We start from the raw sequence: 17,787 nt of genomic DNA on the forward strand, positions 1-17,787 counted from the left end.
GGAGGAATTCAGCGAGCCTGCTCTCCAGCGAGATCTGCCATTGTTGGGGTGGATTCGACTGCTCTGCTTGACTCACCTGCTCTGCTCCTCTGGTGGGTTCCCCGCCCAAACCACGTCATCTGTTCGGCCAGCTATAAGGTTCGGCTTGGCGGATCACCGAAGTGGACTTTCATTCCTTTTGACTTTGTTGAGACTGTGAATTGCTCCGTTTGTGCTAATAAAGCCCCTGAAAGACTTTGTCCGGTCCCTGTGTTGCTTTTGGGTCCTACCACTAGCCCTGACAGTCACTTCCTTCTCTGAAATGCACACTGCTTGATAAGCTGCTTTTTTTTTGCCAAGGAAATTTATACTCTTAAAAATGGATTAATGAAACATCTCCTACAGTCACTCAGCTGGACTGTACTGCTTCTTCCCACACATCCGTCCATGTGTAATGATCTCATTTCATCTTTAGGGGTCTGCAAAGTGGACCCCTTCAGAAACAACTGAATCATAAGATTGCCACACCATTTAAACTAACCTGGGTGACTTTCTCAGTGACATGGTGTGTTCTGTCGATCAGTTTGCACGGAGGTCTGATTTCACCAGGTGGTAATGCCAGCAAGCCATCTGTCTTTGTGTCCAGTAGGCTCTGGGTCATCTGCTGCAAATGCATAAACCACACATACACACACTGAAATATTGAAAGGAAAAATTAGAATGAAAAACAAAGACAACCATACTGTTAATACCACTGTGATAACATTTACATATTACAGTGAATTTTAGGAATTTGGGTGATGATTCAATTCAGGTCAATTTAAAAGTGCAACAAAAACTATTTCAAATTGCATATACAGTATTTCTAACATTATCAAACACCAAAACATAGTGAGGCACAAAGCTCAGAATCTGGGTCAGCATAGGAAAGTATAGTGTTTTAAAAAAGGATGCATCAATTGTTAAAGTCTGAGCGAAACCCATATTTACATAAATATTCCACCAATACATGATGGTTGATAGCTGATACCGTTGTAACATTTTCAGAAATGAAGCCATTGCAAAAACGTCTTGTGATGGCCATGGCAGCCATTTATCTTTTCGCCATAACCAAATAATGTACAAACCCCAAAAGCCAATGAAGTTGGGACGTTGTGTAAAATGTAAATAAAAACAGAATACAAGGATTTGCGAATCATTTTTAACCTATACTCAATTTAATACACTGCAAAGACAAGATATTTAATGTTCAAACTGATAAACTTTATTGTTTTTTTGCAAATATTCACTCATTTTGAATTTGATCTCTGTAACATGTTCCAAAAAAGGTGGGAAATGGGTAACAAACGACTGGGAAAGTTGAATGCTTAAAAAAAACCTGTTTGGAACACTCCACAAGTGAAAAGGTTAATTGGAAACAGGTGAGTGTCATGATTGGATATAAAAGGAACATACCCGAAAGGCTCAGTTGTTCACAAGCAAGGATGGGGCGAGGTTCACCACTTTGTGAACAACTGCATGAGCAAATAGTCCAACAGTTTAAGAAGCAGAATGCAGCGGTGGCGGTTGCCGAGGTGAAAACCCGGGTGAGGTGAGGCCATGGAAAAAGACTTCAGGACGGGTTCTAAGAGGTTCTGGAACAACATCCGGCATCTCAGGAGGGGGAGGCAGTGCTCTGTCAACACTGTGTATGGTGAGGACGGGGCGCTGCTGACCTAGACTTGGGAAGTTCTGGATCGGTGGAAGGAATACTTTGAAGACCTCCTCAATCCCACCGACACACCTTCCGGTGAGGAAGCAGAGCCTGGGGACTTGGGGGTGGGCTCCTCTATCTCTGGGGCTGAGGTTGCCGAGGTGGTCAAAAAGCTCCTCGGTGGCAGGGCCCTGGGGGTGGACGAGGTCCGCCTTGAGTTCCTCAAGGCCCTGGATGTTGTGGGGTTGTCGTGGCTGACAAGACTCTGCAACATTGCGTGGACATTGGGGGCAGTGCCTTTGGCAGACTGGGGTGGTGGTCCCTATTTTTAAGAAGGGGGACCGGAGGGTGTGTTCCAACTACAGGGGGATCACACTCCTCAGCCTCCCTGGTAAGGTCTGTTCGGGGGTACTAGAGAGGAGGGTCCGCCGGATAGTCAAACCCCGGATTCAGGAGGAGCAATGCGGTTTTCGCTCTGGTCGTGGAACTGTGGACCAGCTCTGGACCCTTTGCAGGGTCCTTGAGGGTGCATGGGAGTAGGGCCGCTGCTCCTCCGCTTTGAGAAGAGCCAGATGAGGTGGCTCGGGCATCTAATTAGGATGCCTCCAGGACGCCTCCCTGGTGAGGTGTTCAGGGCACATCCCACCGGTAGGAGGCCCAGAAGAGTCCCGGGAAGACCCAGGACATGCTGGAGAGACTATAGCTATGTCCCAATTCAGGGTCTGCATCCTTCGGAGGACGCAGCCTACGCAGCCTTCGGAGGCGACTCCTTCGGAGGCACCTCCGAAGGCTGCATTAACGGTTGTTAATTGGGACAGTCTAGCCTTCGGAGGATTTCCTGGTTGCGTCACCAGATGTTCCCGCCCTTACCCCCACATCAGCTTCCTGCTGTCAAGGCCAGAGAGGGGGGGGGACACTAAAGCAAAGAAATTATTGTATTTTTAAAATTTACTTTTTATTTAAATTTTGCTGGAGGAGGAGGACAAGTGCCTCTGTCCACGTCGGAAGCTGATTTTTCGCGCAGTAGCACCTCCGTCAGTGGACGGAGCTCTCCGCTGCTGCGGATGGAGCTCTCCGCTGCTGCGGGGCTGCTAGGTGGCTACATGTTAGCATTACTAACGTCACGTATTATGAATGAAATTATGAGATTTTAATGTCCCTCTAAGTTTAACATATCTGGCGTTTGATTTTCAAATGAGTAAAAACCCACATTAAGTTAAATCAACGCTCCGATCTCCGCTCTCTGCTGCCATTATTTTTGAAGATCGCGGGCGCGCAAGGAATCTTGGGAAATGGAAGGCCGCGAAGGATAGTAGCGATGTGTCCTCCAAACAGAGGGAAAAGGAGGACGCATTTGTGGGCTGCGAAAGGAGGAGCCTTCGACTTGTGACCAAATGGGACAGCCGTCACAAGAGCGCCAGCTGGCGTGTCGGCCTTCGAATGCAGCCTCCGAAGGATGCAGACCCTGAATTGGGACACAGCTTATGTCTCACAGCTGGCCTGGGAACGCCTCGGGGTCCCCCGGGACAAGCTGGACGAAGTGGCCGGGGAGAGGGAAATCTGGGCTTCCCTGCTTAGGCTGCTGCCCCCGCAACCCCGGATAAGCAGAAGAAAATGGATGGATGGATGGTTTAAGAACAACTTTTCTCAACGTACAATTGCAAGGAATTTCAGGATTTCATCATATACAGTCATCAAAAGATTCAATGAATCTGGAGCAATCTAAGCGACAAGACCGAAAACCAACCAGTGAATGCCCGTGACCTTTAATCCCTCAGATGGCCCTGCATTAAAAACCGATATGATTCTGTAAAGGATATTACCACTTGGGCTCAGGAACACTTCGGAACACCATTGTCAGATAACCGGTTCGTCACAACGTTGCACAGCTGTGGTCTGATGAGTCCACATTTCAAATTGTATTTGGAAATCAGGGGTGTCATGTCCTTCCGGCCAAAGAGGAAAAGGACCATCCAGACTGTTATCAGTGCAAAGCCAGCATCTGTGATGGTATGGGGGTGTGTTAGTGTCCATGGCATGGGTAACTTGCACATCTGTGATGGCACCATTAATGTTGAAAGGTACATATAGGTTTTGGAGCAACATATGCTGCCATCCAAGCAACGTCTTTTTCAGGTACGTCCCTGTTTATTTCAGCAAGACAATGCTAAGCCTGATTATGCACGTGTTACAACAGCGTAGCTTCGTAGTAAAAGAGTGTCGGTACTAGATTGGCCTGCCTGTAGTCCAGACCTGTCTCCCACTGAAAATGTGTGGCGCATTATGAAGTGCAAAATACCACAACGGAGATGCCGGACTGTTGAGCAAGTTGTACATCAAGCAAGAATGGGAAAAAATTCCACCTACAAAGCATCAACAGTTAGTGTCCTCAGTTCCCAAATGCTTATTGAGTGTTGTTAAAAGGAAAGGTGATGAAACACATTGGTAAACATGCCAAAAAAAAGTCCAGGCGAACCAAAACTAGGTAAGAACAGGTTAGGGCTCAGAGGGTTAAGAGCAGAATTTTTTTTTTTTGAAGATTATTTTTTTGGCTTTTATTGCCTTTAATGGACAGAACAGTTTGAGCGTAAATGGGGGCAAGAGAGAGGGGGCGACATGCAGCAAAGGGCCAAGGCCAGAATCGAACCTGGGGCTGCTGCGGAGGGGATACAATCTCTGTATATGGGGCGCTGTTTTATCTACCATCCACTAGCAATTAAAACATGGAAATTAATGATCCAGGAGGTTTTCTTGCTGCATGGAGTAGAGCAGGTAGAGAATTGTCACTAATGTCCTGTTCTATAGACACCCATGGAAGGGTTGTGCCTTTAGGCTCCTCAGGGTAAGTGTCCTGCCAGTAGACCAAGGCTCAGGCTGGCTGCTTTTGGAACACAAGCAGAGCCAGCCCACACGAGACTCTATGTTTGCAAATATGCTTTTTGCCTATACAGTGCATTGCGTGTCCCCAAATAAAAGGCATAGTAATTGAATCCAGTGTTTTGAAAAAGCTTTTAGGCAGAAAAATGGGTACATTTTGAAATGCATACAAGGCCAATCACTGACAGGGGAGGTGTTTACCAATATTCAATATTTTTTATTCATTTTTAAGTTTATTAATCATTACTTTATAGTTTAACTTAAATCATGATCAGTATGATCAGCAACTTTAAGTGGAAGATTGCTAAGAAAATCAGGATCTTGATCTTCACTCAGAGCATAAATTCATACTTCTGCCATTTTATGGTATATCCAGACAACCTTCCAAACTGTTTAATGAGGTCCAGCAGTGGTGGAACAGATTGCTCAGAGTGTGAGAGAAACAACATTATATCATCAGCATACAGACCTGTGATGATCAAGTTTTCCGAGATCTGGTTATTTCTGATGTTGATAGCCAGAGGTTCTATGCATATGGCAAACAGCAAAGGGCAACAGCTCAAAGGGCAACCCTACCAGACACCCCAATGTAATTTAAAAGGTGTCAATCTCTCAGAATTAGTAGGATTGACGCAGTTGGGTAGGCATCGAGCATCTCTGTTCATGAGCAAAAATTCTTACCTAAGCCAACTCCTCTATATTTAGCAGCATATACTTCCATTCGACCTGGTCAAACGCCTTGTGTGCATCAAGTGCAAGGACAGCAGACTTTGGCTCAATCTGTTCACTGTATACAACATTTGGAAGTCTCTGAACATTAAAAACTGAACATCTTCTGGGATTAAAACCCACCTGATCTGGGTGTATTATTGTTGATATATGCTTATTCAATCTCTTAGCTAAGATTTTAGTAAAAATCTTCAGGTCACTACCAAGACGGGCTATGGGTCGATATGATGACAGATCACTTTCCTCTTTACTTTTTTCTGAATTAAAGAAATATTTGCATTGTATAATGACTCTATACTCTGGCCATCAGGGCCAGATACCTTGCCACTTGGGAAGTCTCTTATCACGCTGAGGACTTCCTGTAGTGATATTTCTTTGTTAAGCTCATTATGTGTGTTCAGGTCTAGCGTAGGAAGTGGGAAAGAGAGGAGATATTGAAGGATATCTTCTTTTTCCAGATGGCAGCAGGGTAAAGAGGCTGTGGCTGGGGTGGCTGCTGTCTTTCAGTATGTTTTGGTCTCTGTGCAGACACCTCAGTTCACCGAGGTCCCTGATGCGCTGTAGATGGGAACCAGGGATGTTCTGGGCAGTTTATATCACCCGCATGATATACCCGGTTTAATCTGGGTGGTGATTTGTGACGACCAAGATAGGTTCTCAGTGATAACGATTCCAAGGAACCTATAGTTGTTCACCTGCTCCACCTCAGCTCCAGTGATGTAGACAGGGATGTGTGTCTTTCTAAAATCAACAATCAGCTGCTGGGTTTTACTGACGTTAAGCAGTAGGTTGTTCTCTGTGCACCACTCTGCAAGATTGTTGATTTCCTCCCAGCATAAACTCTCATTGTTGTTTGTAATACGGCCAATGTGGTGATGTTGCCCGCATAATGCTGTTATATTCAAGTTTTAATTTTATTTTCTCTTTGAGTGTAGATGGAGATGATGTCTCCCTGTACTAGTTTTTGTGCAAGGCAAGCTGCTGGTCTATTTCTGCTAATCTGTTTCTCCTTAGCTTTTTTTGTGTAGCTTTATATGAAATGACAAATCCTCTTATTACCACTTTAAGGGCTTCCTACAAAGTTGTATCCGAAACATCCCCTGTATCATTAAAAGCTACAAGATCCTTAATAGCAACTAAACATTTTTCAAAGAATATTTCATCATTGAGTAGGTTTGAGTTAAACCAGCAATTGTAATTGGCCTTCTTCCAACATCAATGCCTATAGTAATAGGACTGTGATCTGAGATCAAAAAATTATGATACTTTGATGAGGAGATGGCAGGTGTCAGTTTAGAATCTGTCAGGAAATAATCAATCCTCGTATAGGTCCTGTGAACTTGTGAAAAGAAAGTAATGTTTTTTTAGCTGGGTGCTGCATTCTCCAAATGTCCACAAGGTTTATTGATTTCATCAGATTATTTTGGACAACCGTAGAATCTAGAGGGCTAATAGGGCGTGTGGAAGACCTCCATAAATGCGTCTAGAATACAGGTGACATGAAGAGTCAAAACAGTGCCAATGACAATCAGGAAGCGACCATTTAATTAGTTTTGGTGGACATATGTTGGAAAAGAATATTATTACTTATTGATAAAGCCATACCTTGTGCTTTTGCTGAAAAAATGACTGAAAGGTCAACTGCATCTCAATTTCTGTGTGTTTAATATGCATCTCTTGTAGAAACATAATATCAGCCTGTAGGTCCTGTAGATGAGAATATACTTTAGCTCTTTTGGCGGGGTTGACATCTCTATATCACAAAAATGCAAGACACCGGTATAAACCAGCAAAACATTCTGAGTACAACACATAAAACTAACAGAAAATATACAATTCCCTACTCTCCCTCCTTCCCCATTATGGTGGAACTGCTGGGCAATGGGCCTATACATAAATCTTTTGAGCTACTAGCAAAAAAAAAATTCAATTTCAGTTTCACATTACCCTTGCATAGTGAAACAATTATTAAAATGCTCTATTTTTCTACTATTTGAAAGGCAATATGTAAGTACCCAAACTTCAAGTTTGAGAAATTATCACATTATATCAGTAAAAAAAAATGTTTTTCATATAAATTAGTTTGAGATAAAGAGTGTCAGTCAATAGAAACCAGTTACAATTACAGTGTCCCGAGTACTGAGTAGGTATCCAAAATCAGTTGAAACATAATGCAAATTTGAACACTGTAACAGTAACAATATAATATACGGTCATACACTTTACCGGTCATTTGGTCCATACAATAAGTCATAGATAAAAAAAATAAATTAAAAAAAACTTTGCTGATGCTGTCACTCTCATAAGTCGCCAGAACACATTCCAAATGTGTTGCTGCTGACCATTTAAGCTGTGGCTCCAGTTGTAGCGATTCGTATGTGTTCGCTGACGTATGTGCTTGCCTCTTGTGGTGAATCAAACACTTTAGCTCAAGCTCTTCAAGCTCTTTGTGGTCTTTGATCACGTCTGCTGTGAGGTCTGGGTAGATGTTGATGCGCCATCCCTTGTAGTTTAAGTGGCCCTTATTATGGGCTACTTGCATGATCATCTCTTTCACTGGGTCATGGTGTATCTTGGGGATCATGATGCACATTTTATTGCCCGCTGGGCAAACACGGTGAGCCCAGTCCACTTTGACTCTGTGGAGAAAATTATGAATGCCCAGAAGTTTAGGTAGCAGGTTTGACACAAATACGGTGGGAGAGCCCTTCTCAATCTTCTCAGGCAGAACTTGATCGGCCCTCAAGATCACTGAATTTAGCTTTCAAAAGTTTGTTTTTATTCTCTTTTCTCCAGCTCTGTGATGCGCGCATCATGTTCCCCTTGTGTTTCTTCCAAGCTAACGATTCAGCTATGGCAGCTTTTACCCCAGCAAGGGATGTCTCCAAGTCATCAAACCTCGTGTTCATTGACCTGTCCATTTACCTAAAAGCCTCTGGGATGGACGATGAGGATTCCTCCGTTGGCCTTCTGCAAAGGCATCCATGGAGCTAATATTAGCTCGGTCCAGACGGCTAGCTCATTTGGCAGGTTGTCTTGCATCCTTTGAGTCCGTTTCTTGATTTTTACCATCGCTCGATGTGTCATGTATTATTTTCCACCATGAATTGGTGTGATAGACGAGCGTTTATTAGTTAGATTAATGAAAACACAACCTGTTGTCACCTGGTAAGTACTGATGTAGCCATAAAAAATATCTTTCTAAGAAAAAGTAATTAGTTGGAAAATACTATCTTAATACTGTAGTAGTACATGATAAAACTTACTAGGTTGTTGTTACTAACAAAACCTGGATAACTGCACTTGTAATTTGAATTGATGGGTAATAGGAAGGTGTTTCTTTTGAATTCTCACGTACTTTCTTCGTAGTATCAGAGGTAGTGCCAACATTAACCACTCACAACTACGGTGACTGGATAATCAGTAATAGTGGAGGTTTTTCTTGGCATTTCAGTTGTGGTTTCTTTGTATTTACCTACTTATTGCCAATGGTAATTACCCAATAATACACTATAAATTACCAACTAATTATTAGGTAAATACTTAGTAATTAGGGGACTGTACAATGAGGGGTTGCCAAAAAAAAAGGAACAGCTTGGATGAAGGTTTTTTTTTTTATGCATTGCAGAGCAATTTAGTTGTCAAGCATATACAATGCATTGATTTTAATGACTATAATGTACTTGAAGTGTGCACTATGCAGCTGTATTATCTAGAAAAATATTAGTATCAGATCAGGACTCAATACAAAGGATAATATCAAAATTTTCCCAAAAATAATCACACCTCTCTCACTAACAAACAGTTCACTCACTTTTTCCCATTCAGAATCAAATAGCTATCAGAGTTGCCCAAACTAGGTTGCTGTAATATATATTTTTAGAATTATAGATTCTCCTACATCAAAAGGTATTATTGGTTCTCATTCAATGCATCTTATCCATATTTAGTATCTTATTGTTATCACAGGTGCTAGCCTATCACGAACTATTGTCCTGTTATGTGATGTATTGAGATTCCTTTAATACCTATTTATTATTATATGCAATGTATTTTATCTGTAATTACAGACATCCCCTGATGCGTTGATCGTGACTTAGCTATGCCCTTTTTGTTCTGAAGATGTCCCAGGTTCTCACCTCTCTTTCTCAAAATATTTCTATTGTCCCCAAAACAACAGGAAGCTGTTAGTCTAGAACTCAGCAACCTGAGCAACCTGAGCAAAATCGATGTAACACAAAACCATCAGTCCCTGCCATTGGTCAATGTAACCATATATATGCCAGTAGGCTGATGGTTGATGATCAACTATAATGAATATCAATACCGATGTACGGCCAAGAAATTTGTGCTTCTCTAGTTTTTAGATTATCAGTGAGGTAATGATATTTTACAGGCTAAACTACAATGAAATGATAACTTAAAAACCACAAGCCACCCACTCAAAAGGCTATCCTTAGTATATGAAAATCTCCACGTAAAGGTTTACAGAGCCAAGTAATTCAGATTTCAATGCAGCAGTTATTTTCTGCATGGTTCAGGCTATTACATTTTATTTTCACAGCTTATTTTTTGTTGCCTCACATGTTGGAACATCTTTGGAGCATCTTGTAAAACTGAGAAGTGTGTGTGTGTGTGTGTGTAAAAGTCTATGTCCAGGATGTATTACCTGATTGTTGGTAAGGCAGTCCAAATCTATGTCTGATGTTCCCACTGGTACACTGCTCCTTCTGATGGTTACCATACCAGCTGCAGAAAAACAGAGGGAAGAACTTTTGTTACAGTGTATCAAAACCAAATATGACTTGTGACCCTCAGTAAGACTGTATTTTGCTCAGTAGCATTTGTATTGAACATTTTTCCAATATTTTTGCAGAACTGTAATGCATTGCATTTCTATTCATTCATACACTGATAGAGCTCCTATGTGAAAAGTGGCAAAACTTCCTGGAAAATGTAATAATACAGGCTACCTGCAGGATGTCACAAGCAGGAATTGAACTCTTAACATTCGTAGTCAGCCACCTATTAGAACTGAACAAATAACCCAGGGAGCTGATTCTTGCCAACTACAACAATCAAAAATACCCAAGATTCAGTTTCCTGGCAACCTCTTCAACTCCACCCACCAGGTGATGAAGTAGTACAGGATAAGTGAGCTGCAGAGGGCAGATACAGGGAGGTCGAAACCCTCAGCCTTTGTATCCAAAGACTAGGTGACTTACTCACTGACCACTAGGAAGACATCACTTCTCACACACCTGACAACTTGAGGCAATGGTTTGTCAATCTTCAAACTTGAAGTATTTTTGGTGTTTTTATCATAATGCAGGTTTTGAAAATTGTCAAATATTTTGGTGACATTTGGTAAAAAAATTTGATGAATTAGAAAATGTTGTGCATACAGTGCAAATTACAATAAGAGACTGAATATCACTTAGGGCTCACCGTTAAACCAAAACATGTGAGATTGAGTATCCAGAGAATGTCTATATCAATTTCTGTAGCAAGAACAAAGACTTGTGGAGATATAGATATGAATGGATTTTGCATATTCTAAAAATATAGTGACGAACTTCTAAAAGTTGCAGTGAGGCAAACCTCTGTCACAATTCAGTGGATATGCAGAAAAGATTTCAGCTCTGTGGGTCATCTTAGTGATTTATTATGATTTTTTTGTTCAAAACATGAAATGTACAAAATCTGCTGTATTTACCTTAAAAAGTTAGAACTTTTAAGTTAGAACTGCATACACCATGGATTCTAACATAATGGATTCTAACATAATATAATGTCCTCAGACTCTTGGGCTGGATAAGAGCCTGTGTCATGCCGGGGGTGGGGGAGGGGGAAGGGCCGGAGCATTGTTCATGATGCTGACAGCAGAGGGGAAGAAACTGTTCTTGAAATGTGAGGTTTTGTTCTTGTTCTTGACTCTTGCCAGAGGGGAGGGTATCAAAAAGTCTGTGTCCAGAGTAAAAGGAGTTGGCCACAAATTACGGGCATGCCTGAGGGCCCTGGAGGTGTACAGCTCTTGGAGAGATGGATATGGCAGCCAATCACCCTCTATGCAGCAAGTTTCATTTAAAAGCGGTTTTGAAACTCTTGAGTGGTTGCATCTCCATGGTATTGCCTTTGTGAGAGTGTAGCTCATTTGCATATAAATCCTCTGTGATATTTAGACCAGCTCTATGTAATTCCAGAAAGCGTTTTTTTAGAACTGACAGAGGGAAAGAAAATGAAAAAAATTTAAAAAAGGAGGTCATAAGAGGGAGGAGGAAAACAAATTCTGAATTATAGTATTGCATAATATGATACAATATACTGATATATACTATAATTAGTGTGGATGCTTATGCATCCAAACTATTGTTCTTCTTTTCTTTATTCTTGTTCTTATTTCACCTTCTGTACATTTTTTGGACCGTTACTCCTTCTGCATACTTTGTGCTATTTAAACCATTCAACTATCAGAACATTCAGCTCGTTCAGGACATTATTGGAATGACTTTTCTCATTTCTACTCTTTACACATTTTAAACTATTAAGGTTTTTAAACTTTTTTCCCATTTAAATGTATGGGGAAATTTTCAAATTCTCTTTAACCCACTCCACTTTCAAAGCCTACTGCTTTTGCATACTTTCAGCTAGAGACTCCATTTAAACTTTGAACAGGTCCCAATCCCATCATCTCCTTTGGTATGCTCTTTTGTATCTTTTACGGTTTTTCAGTTTTGGCGATTTAAGTTTTATGCTCTTTTCAGATGATTTCTGCATTTATAATGGAGTCAAATGGAGATGGAATGTTCGTGGCTAGAGTGGAGAGGATCTCAGTAGAGTGTAGAGGAAAAATAATGAAAAATAATCTTTTTTTTTTTTTTTCTGAACAAATTGGAGCTACTCCCATGGCTAGCAGTCAATATACACAATTTGTATATCCGAATGTAGGAAAATTTGTGGAGGTCGGATTAATGCAGGTTTGAAAGCCAACAACCCAAGACAGCTGGCTCATAGGACCTCAAAAGGAAGGGAGACCCCAAAAATTCCCCATTTACTCCAATACAGATGAGATGAGAAATTTCAGGAAAATGGCTGAGGAGACTGTTTCTTGCACAATGATTTGGGCAATTTATCAGAATTTTTTTCAGACAAAAATGATATGTGTGTGTTTGGGAGAACCTCCTTTTTCTTCCCATTGCAATGTTTTGGCTATTTGGTGAAAGGCATGGCTGTAAAATTGAGGAGTTTGACAGGGACATTTCCATCAAATTCAGCTGCCTCCTTTGAGCTGACCTGAGAGGAGAGGCGGGAGAGGAGGGGTACACCTAGGCCATTAATTACCATGGCAACGGACACTTACACACGCGCACACACACACACACACACATACACACAGAGCCATCCTGGTATGTGTGTGACTTTTCCAATACACAGATGCCAGTTAGTGATGCCTGGTCTACTTGTAATTACTAATAATGATAATTAATAATTAATGGTTAACTGACCCTTTATATTACCAGGATTGGCCCTTGTGGCCCCTCAGGTGTAGTGGGCCCTCATTTGGCCCTTGTGGCCAATTAAGTTGCCAGTTAGTTATTAATGGTCCACGAGTGCCCACAAGTGTGTCTCTCTGCCTGTCTCTCTGTCTCTCTCTCTCTGTCTGTCTCTGTCTGTCCATCTCTCTCTGCATCTCTTTGTCTGTCTGTCTCTCTGTGTCTTTTTATCTGTCTCCTCCTCTGTTTCTCTTTGTCTGTCTTTGTGTGTCTCTCTGTCTGTATGTCTCTCTTTCACTCTATGTCTGTCTCTGTCTTTCTATCTGTCTGTCTCTCTACCTTTCTCTCTTTATCTCTTTATCTTTCTGTGTCTCTCTGTCTCTCTTACTCTGAGTCTGTCTCTCTTTCTGTCAGTCTGCCTGTCTCTTGCTTTCTCACTATCTGTTTCTCTCTCTATGTCTTTCTATTTGTCTGTCTGTCTTTCTACCTTTCTCTCTCTCTCTTTGTCTCTTTGACTGTCTTTCTGTGTCTCTCTGTCTATCTGTCTCTCTTACTCTCTGTGTCTGTCTCTCTCTGTCTTTCTGCTTGTCTCTGTCTTTTTCTCTCTGTGTGTCTATCTTTGTTTCTCTCTCCTTCACTCTTTCTCTGTGGCTTTATGTTTGTCCCTCTCTTTGTGTCTCCGTGTCTTTCTGAAGTAGTTCTAAACAGCTATTACTCCTACTAGTGTTATTACTACCATTACTGCTAACATCGGTAGTTTTGTACTCCTTCTTGTACTATTCTTATACTTCTCTTATACTTCTTATACTATTACCACACTATTATTGCTACTGTAAATACATCTTTTTCTACTACTGCATTACTGCTTCTTTTACTATTATTTCCCCTTGTAGTGACAGGTATACTGCTGTTTCCTTTACTTCCTATTAATACTCCTAGTAATACTTCTCCTATACATTTTTTTGCTAAACTGCTACTTCTGCATACTTTGAGCTACAGAAACCATCTAAATGTCAAAATGTTGTGCTGTTCAAGGACAGTTATGGCTCTCATTTTATTTTCTACATTTTATGCCTCAAAAGATTTTAAAAAAATTATTAAACCTTTTCAGTTAACATCAACTCATTCCTTTGATGCTCTTCCAGTTCAACTCGTAGCTTCTTCAGTTTAAAGCAATTCAGCCTTCATTTTTGCCATTTTTTCATATATTTTTCGGCAATTTTTAGTATATTTCATCATTTTCAGCTATATACTTCTGCATTTTCAGCTATAAATTTCTACAATTTCAGCTATGTATTTCTGCCTTTTCAGCTATATATATTTCTGCATTTTCAGCAATATATTTCTACATTTTCAGCAATACTTTTCTGCATTTTTTAGCTGTGGTTTAAGCAAATTTCAGCTCTAAGCATCCACACGCATGTTCCGCAGGAAATGCATTTTCTAGTTCACTATAAATTCTAGTACATTATATATGTGTATATATGTCTGGGAAATCTATGAAATAGGTACATAAATAATAAACTTTGTGGTGGCTCAAATCAGTGTTGAGGGCAAATAGTTATGTACTGAAGGGCTGGATTGCTTAGAACAAATGTGTCATATATACCACCCACTTGAATTAGATGCTCATAGTTAGTGTACGCTTGATAAGATCCAACCATACTTTGGGAAGATCAGTGTGACTGTGAATTTTTTGGGAATGATAAGCCTATTGGAGGCTTAAGCATATATGTCCAAGTGAGTCAGTTCAAACATGGAGAAATAAACATGGAAATTAAAACCTTTACTTTAACCTCTTTCTGAATTAATGATAGACAAATGGTTTCATTATACCGTGACCTTTCTTCTCTCCATCTGACCCCCAAAGAGACAAAGACTAACCTTGCTTCTCCCAAGAACACTCTTTCTCCAACAGCAGTATCTTTCAATGATTGGTTGTGTCCAAGTGGACAAAAGAGGCGTGCACCAAATGCCTATAATGAGTTTTCTCAATCCTCAGCCATGACCAACACGGAACCAAGCACATAGCAACTGGGATCCAGAATTGTTTGTGTACAGGCCATGGCAGCCAGATGAACGGAAGGAGGTTGCAGAGGAGTTGTCTGACCCACAAAAGACTGGAAGCCACAGCAATGCAACAGATATTGGCCATGTATACTTCAATTCTGCAGGAAGTAGAGGCAGTTGGATTAGGGGAATTTATCACAATGATGGATAGGCTGAGGCAGCACTTATGAGGTAGTGCATACCACTTTTCCCTTGAGGATCTGCTTGTCTGAAATCCACAACACCAAGCAGAAGGAGGGTGAGTCAGTTGCTGATTATCGTACATGCATGGAAACTGTCTTCCAGATCGCTTTGGTTGCTGATTATCATACATGCATGGAAACTGTCTTCCAGATCGCTTTGGTATTGACGCAGAAAATGAAGCTTACAGAGACCTGGTAAAGACTGCCCTGGTGATGATCTCCATCCAGACCTCAGAAACTGTGTCATGGTTACCTGTATTGGCTGGGAAACTCAACCCATTGTAATTGTCTTGACACATGTCTTGCATGCTAAGAGGAATAAGGTAGATTCATGTTTTATCAGCAAGGGGCACCACAACATTAAGGAAAACACTGGGAGAACAACAAAGGGAACAGATGGGTGATGGAGATGGGTTCCACGTCCGGTGCCTCAAGAGCAGTACAGCAGCACTGATGGCCACAAGCTGAGGTGCTACAGATGTGAAGTCTTTGGACATATGGCATGTGATTGTGCTACTCCTTGGATTGATGAACATGAGGGACAAGATCAGGAGGATTGCTGGTGATGCAGCCATAGGAGACAGGTCAGAGCATTGAGCAGCACACAGACAGAAACACTGACCCAGGACTTCCACCGTGTGTTGGCATCTGGCGAAAATAGGAGCCTTGCGTATCTGATCCGCAAGTGTCCGGACTGACGGAGCTGAGACGGAGTCAATTCGCATTGCAGCAAAGCCAGTGGAAGTTAATACATAGACTAGAGTGTAATCTATTTGCTCCATCTACCGTGACAGTTTGGAGCCAGACCGCACATGGATCTGGTGGAAATCAGGAGTTACAGACAAGTGATAACATTGACAAACCAGTTGTTGCATACCAACAATTTGTTAAGTTAACATTAGATTCCAAGACACCTCCTATAGTAAATCTTAAGGTACAGGGCGTTAATTTGACATTTGTTATAGAATCAGGAGCAGAGATTTTAGCCCTAATGTCAGAGGCTCCTGAATGTTTGCAATGTGTGTCACGTCTCACCAAGTACGAGAGATTACACAAATGACCATGTAAAAGACAGTATCCACTCAGCCCAGAGGCTATTCAAGGCATTGCTCCTGACATTAAGTCACTCACATTTAAGGCACTGTGGAATGCTCTAACTCACCCCCCATCTTGCTTGGAAGGAACTCAAAGGGGGGCTGGGGACCAGTTTAAGTCCTAAGGGAGTATAATACCCAGTCCCCCCAGTGTCATCCAGCTTTCTATGTTCTATGTCAGTCTTTTCTGAGCACTTGTCTTCATTTGTATCTGTCCTTTTTTTATCTTGGTTTTTACTCATCTTTATTCGTCGTCATCTTCATTGTACTTACAATTGTGATTATATTTGTGTCCTTGTACTCTTATTTGAATTAAATGTTGCCTGAATGAAGCATTATCCTTTTTCTCCACCCTGAATACAGAATCACCGTAGAAAACTGCCTATCATGGATGAAACGGGGTGTGTATGAACCCAGATGCAGTACACCAACACTTAATGTCAGTTGGTAATAACCTTTATTATAACCAACACAAATAAAGTTCAGCTCACGAATATTCAGTCCGTTCTTCGGGTGAATTACCCAATTAATGTCTCTGGGAATCCAACGAGGTGAAGACACGAAACTGGAATCAAGGCTGGAGAGCAGGAAACCCCGTAGCTCGAAGAGTCGACAACACGTGTGAAAGCGTCGTCGGGAATAACGCTGGGTCGTGGTCGGGGACAGGCAGAGGATCCGTAGCCGAGGAAACAGTCCGAGAATGCAACGGTACCGTCGAGGAGCAGGCTGAAGGATCGTCGTGGTCGAGCGGGGAGGTCTTTGCCAGTGAAGCCGTCAGATTTGCAGAACGCCGAAGCGAAGCACGTGGTCAGGGACAGAAGGCAGGTAGGTACACCGGGTGGCAGGCACGAAGGGTTGGTCGGGAACAGGCTGAGTCGGCAACTGGTAATCTGGCAAAGGAACGCTGGAAAGTCATGCATGGCAGAGGAACAATCTGGCAGTGAGTGAACGTGTAGGAGTGTCTTAAATACAGGACTGATTGGTGATGAGCTGCAGCTGTGGGAGAGAGCAGGCTGCAGCAGTGGGCGTGGCTGGCGGGTAGAGCAGGTCAGAGTGAGGTGAATGGAAAAATACTGGCAGTGAAGGGGAGGAGGAGAATGCAGGAACCATGACAATGGACCTTACTTAAGGGTCCTCACCAGATATTCTCATGCCCTGATGCGGGATTCTAACCCTGATCTCTCTCTCTCTCTCTCTCTCTCTCTCTCTCTCTCTCTCTCTCTCTCTCTATATATATATATATATATATATATATATACTGTATATGCTGGATAGCTCAGTGACATTGACACTGACTTTGGAACAGTTGACTGGGGTTGTGAAGCAAGAGAGTGGTAAAACAGAAAGGGTAATGTGGGACTGTTGGAATGGTGCTATAGGAGCAATCCCAGCAAGAGGGGATCTATGCAGAGGATATGGGACTAATCGTTACTTTGAAGCCCATCATCCACACTAACCAAGAAATGACTGCTTGCTCAGTGTTCCAACATCTGCAATTGCAAGCTGCTATCACAACTAGAGATTAAAGAGGTATAACAACAATGCTACGGCAAGGGGGAGCTAGGACAACGGGTTAGAGTGGGGTTTACAGTTATCACCAGTAAGACCAGGGGAGCCAAACACAACTATTGGTTGACAGAGCAGTCAGCTGAGACTGGAAAACCAGACAG

General features: G+C 41.9%; 1 protein-coding gene across 1 annotated transcript in view; it reads right to left on the bottom strand.

Moving 5' to 3' along the window:
* Nucleotides 1-17,787, bottom strand: part of LOC148187768 (voltage-gated inwardly rectifying potassium channel KCNH2-like) — a 100,669-nt gene that overhangs the window by 11,676 nt on the left and 71,206 nt on the right. Inside the window, exons 6-7 of the mRNA XM_088085042.1 lie at nucleotides 9,948-10,027; nucleotides 521-643 (exon numbers count right to left, since the gene is read on the bottom strand). Coding sequence (XP_087941168.1) covers nucleotides 521-643; nucleotides 9,948-10,027 — 203 coding nt within the window. The remainder of the gene's footprint in view (nucleotides 1-520; nucleotides 644-9,947; nucleotides 10,028-17,787) is intronic.

The sequence above is a fragment of the Plectropomus leopardus genome, chromosome 12 (assembly GCF_026936395.1).
Source record: "Plectropomus leopardus strain MGB_pleo_1.0 chromosome 12, ASM2693639v1, whole genome shotgun sequence".
Lineage (NCBI taxonomy): Eukaryota > Metazoa > Chordata > Actinopteri > Perciformes > Serranidae > Plectropomus > Plectropomus leopardus.